The 1,266-nt window shown below is 55.4% G+C and overlaps 1 protein-coding gene across 1 annotated transcript in view; it reads left to right on the forward strand.

Moving 5' to 3' along the window:
* Positions 1-355: 355 nt before the first annotated feature.
* The window catches only part of EMWEY_00047270 (hypothetical protein), a gene marked incomplete at both ends in the record, with an annotated part of 3,235 nt that continues 2,324 nt past the window's right edge, over positions 356-1,266 (forward strand). The window contains one exon of the mRNA XM_013479259.1: positions 356-1,266. This exon is cut by the window's right edge and continues 1,651 nt beyond it. Coding sequence (XP_013334713.1) covers positions 356-1,266 — 911 coding nt within the window.

Genomic DNA, 1,266 nt, shown 5'->3' on the forward strand with positions numbered 1-1,266 from the left:
CGATGTTTTGCTGCTTCCTGCTAACATTAGCCTCCTTACCAGCAGCAGCAGCAGCAGCAGCAACTGCAGTGTCTGCTCAGCACAACACACTCCTGAGACACTGCAGCAGCTAGCTGCACACATCGTCCTTTTTCCTTTCTTGCTGCAAGTCCTTCTTGGGGCTTGATTTAAGCAGCAGCAACAGCAGCAGCAGCAGTAGCAGCACGAACAGCACGAGCATTACGAGCATTACGAGCAGCAGAGGCACGGGAGGAGCAGCGATAGTGCAGCAAGAGCCGGAGACGCAGCAGCAGTAGCTGCACGGGCTGCAGCATCTGCTGCAGCAGCAGCACTTGCTGCTGCTGCTGCTGCTTAGATGCAGCATTTTATGTCATCTACAAGAGACGAATTAGATGTAGAAGAATTTGCTTCTTCTCCTTCAGCCCGTCAGCGGCGACAGTCTGCTGCTGCTGCTGCTGCTGCTGCAGCAGCAGCAGCAGCAGGATTCTCTCCTATTCCTTCTGACGGCCCACCGCTGCGGCCACATTCCCCTAGGCAGCTGCAGCAGCGTAGTAGGCATTTGCTGCAGCGGCAAGCAGCAGCTGCTGCTGGTGCAGCAGCAGCAGTTGCTTCTGCTGCAGCAACTGCAGCAGCAAAACATATAGGTATGCTGAGGCGTAAACGTTTTGTCGTGCTGCTGCTGCTGCTGCTGGCGCTGCTGCTGCTCGTGCTGCTGTTTGTATGGCTGCTGCCATTTGGTGTGCAGCAGCGGCAGCAGCAGCAGCAGAAGCAGCGGCAGCAAGATGGCGCTAGCCAAGGAACATTCTCTTCTCCTTGGCAGCAAGATAACGCAACAGCAGCAGCAGAAGCAGCAGAACCTCAATCTCTTGCTGCTGCAGCAGCAGCAGCAGCAGCAGACCTTATAGGCCGCAGGAAGCAACCTAAGGGTACTTTCTTTGTGCAGCATTACCCTGGATATACTGCTGCTGCTGCTATGCCGTCTGCTGATCCAGCAGCAGCAGCAGCAGCAGCAGCAGCACATGGTGGCAGATTAGAGGAGCTTCTTTCTTCTCCTCTTTCTGCTTCTTCTGCTGCTCTTGCTGCAGGCTCACCAGCAGCAGCAGCAGCAACAGCAGCACAGCAGCAGCAGCAGCACGATCTAAAAGATGTTGCGCTGCCTGTACCTTTTGCTGCACCACCGCAGCAGCAGCAGCAGCAGCAGCAGCAATCTGTCCTTTTATCTCTTGGATCTCGTGCTGCTTCTTTCCCTACATTATCCCCAACACC

The sequence above is a fragment of the Eimeria maxima genome, genomic scaffold, assembly GCF_000499605.1.
Source record: "Eimeria maxima Weybridge genomic scaffold, Emw_scaff1016, whole genome shotgun sequence".
NCBI lineage: Eukaryota > Apicomplexa > Conoidasida > Eucoccidiorida > Eimeriidae > Eimeria > Eimeria maxima.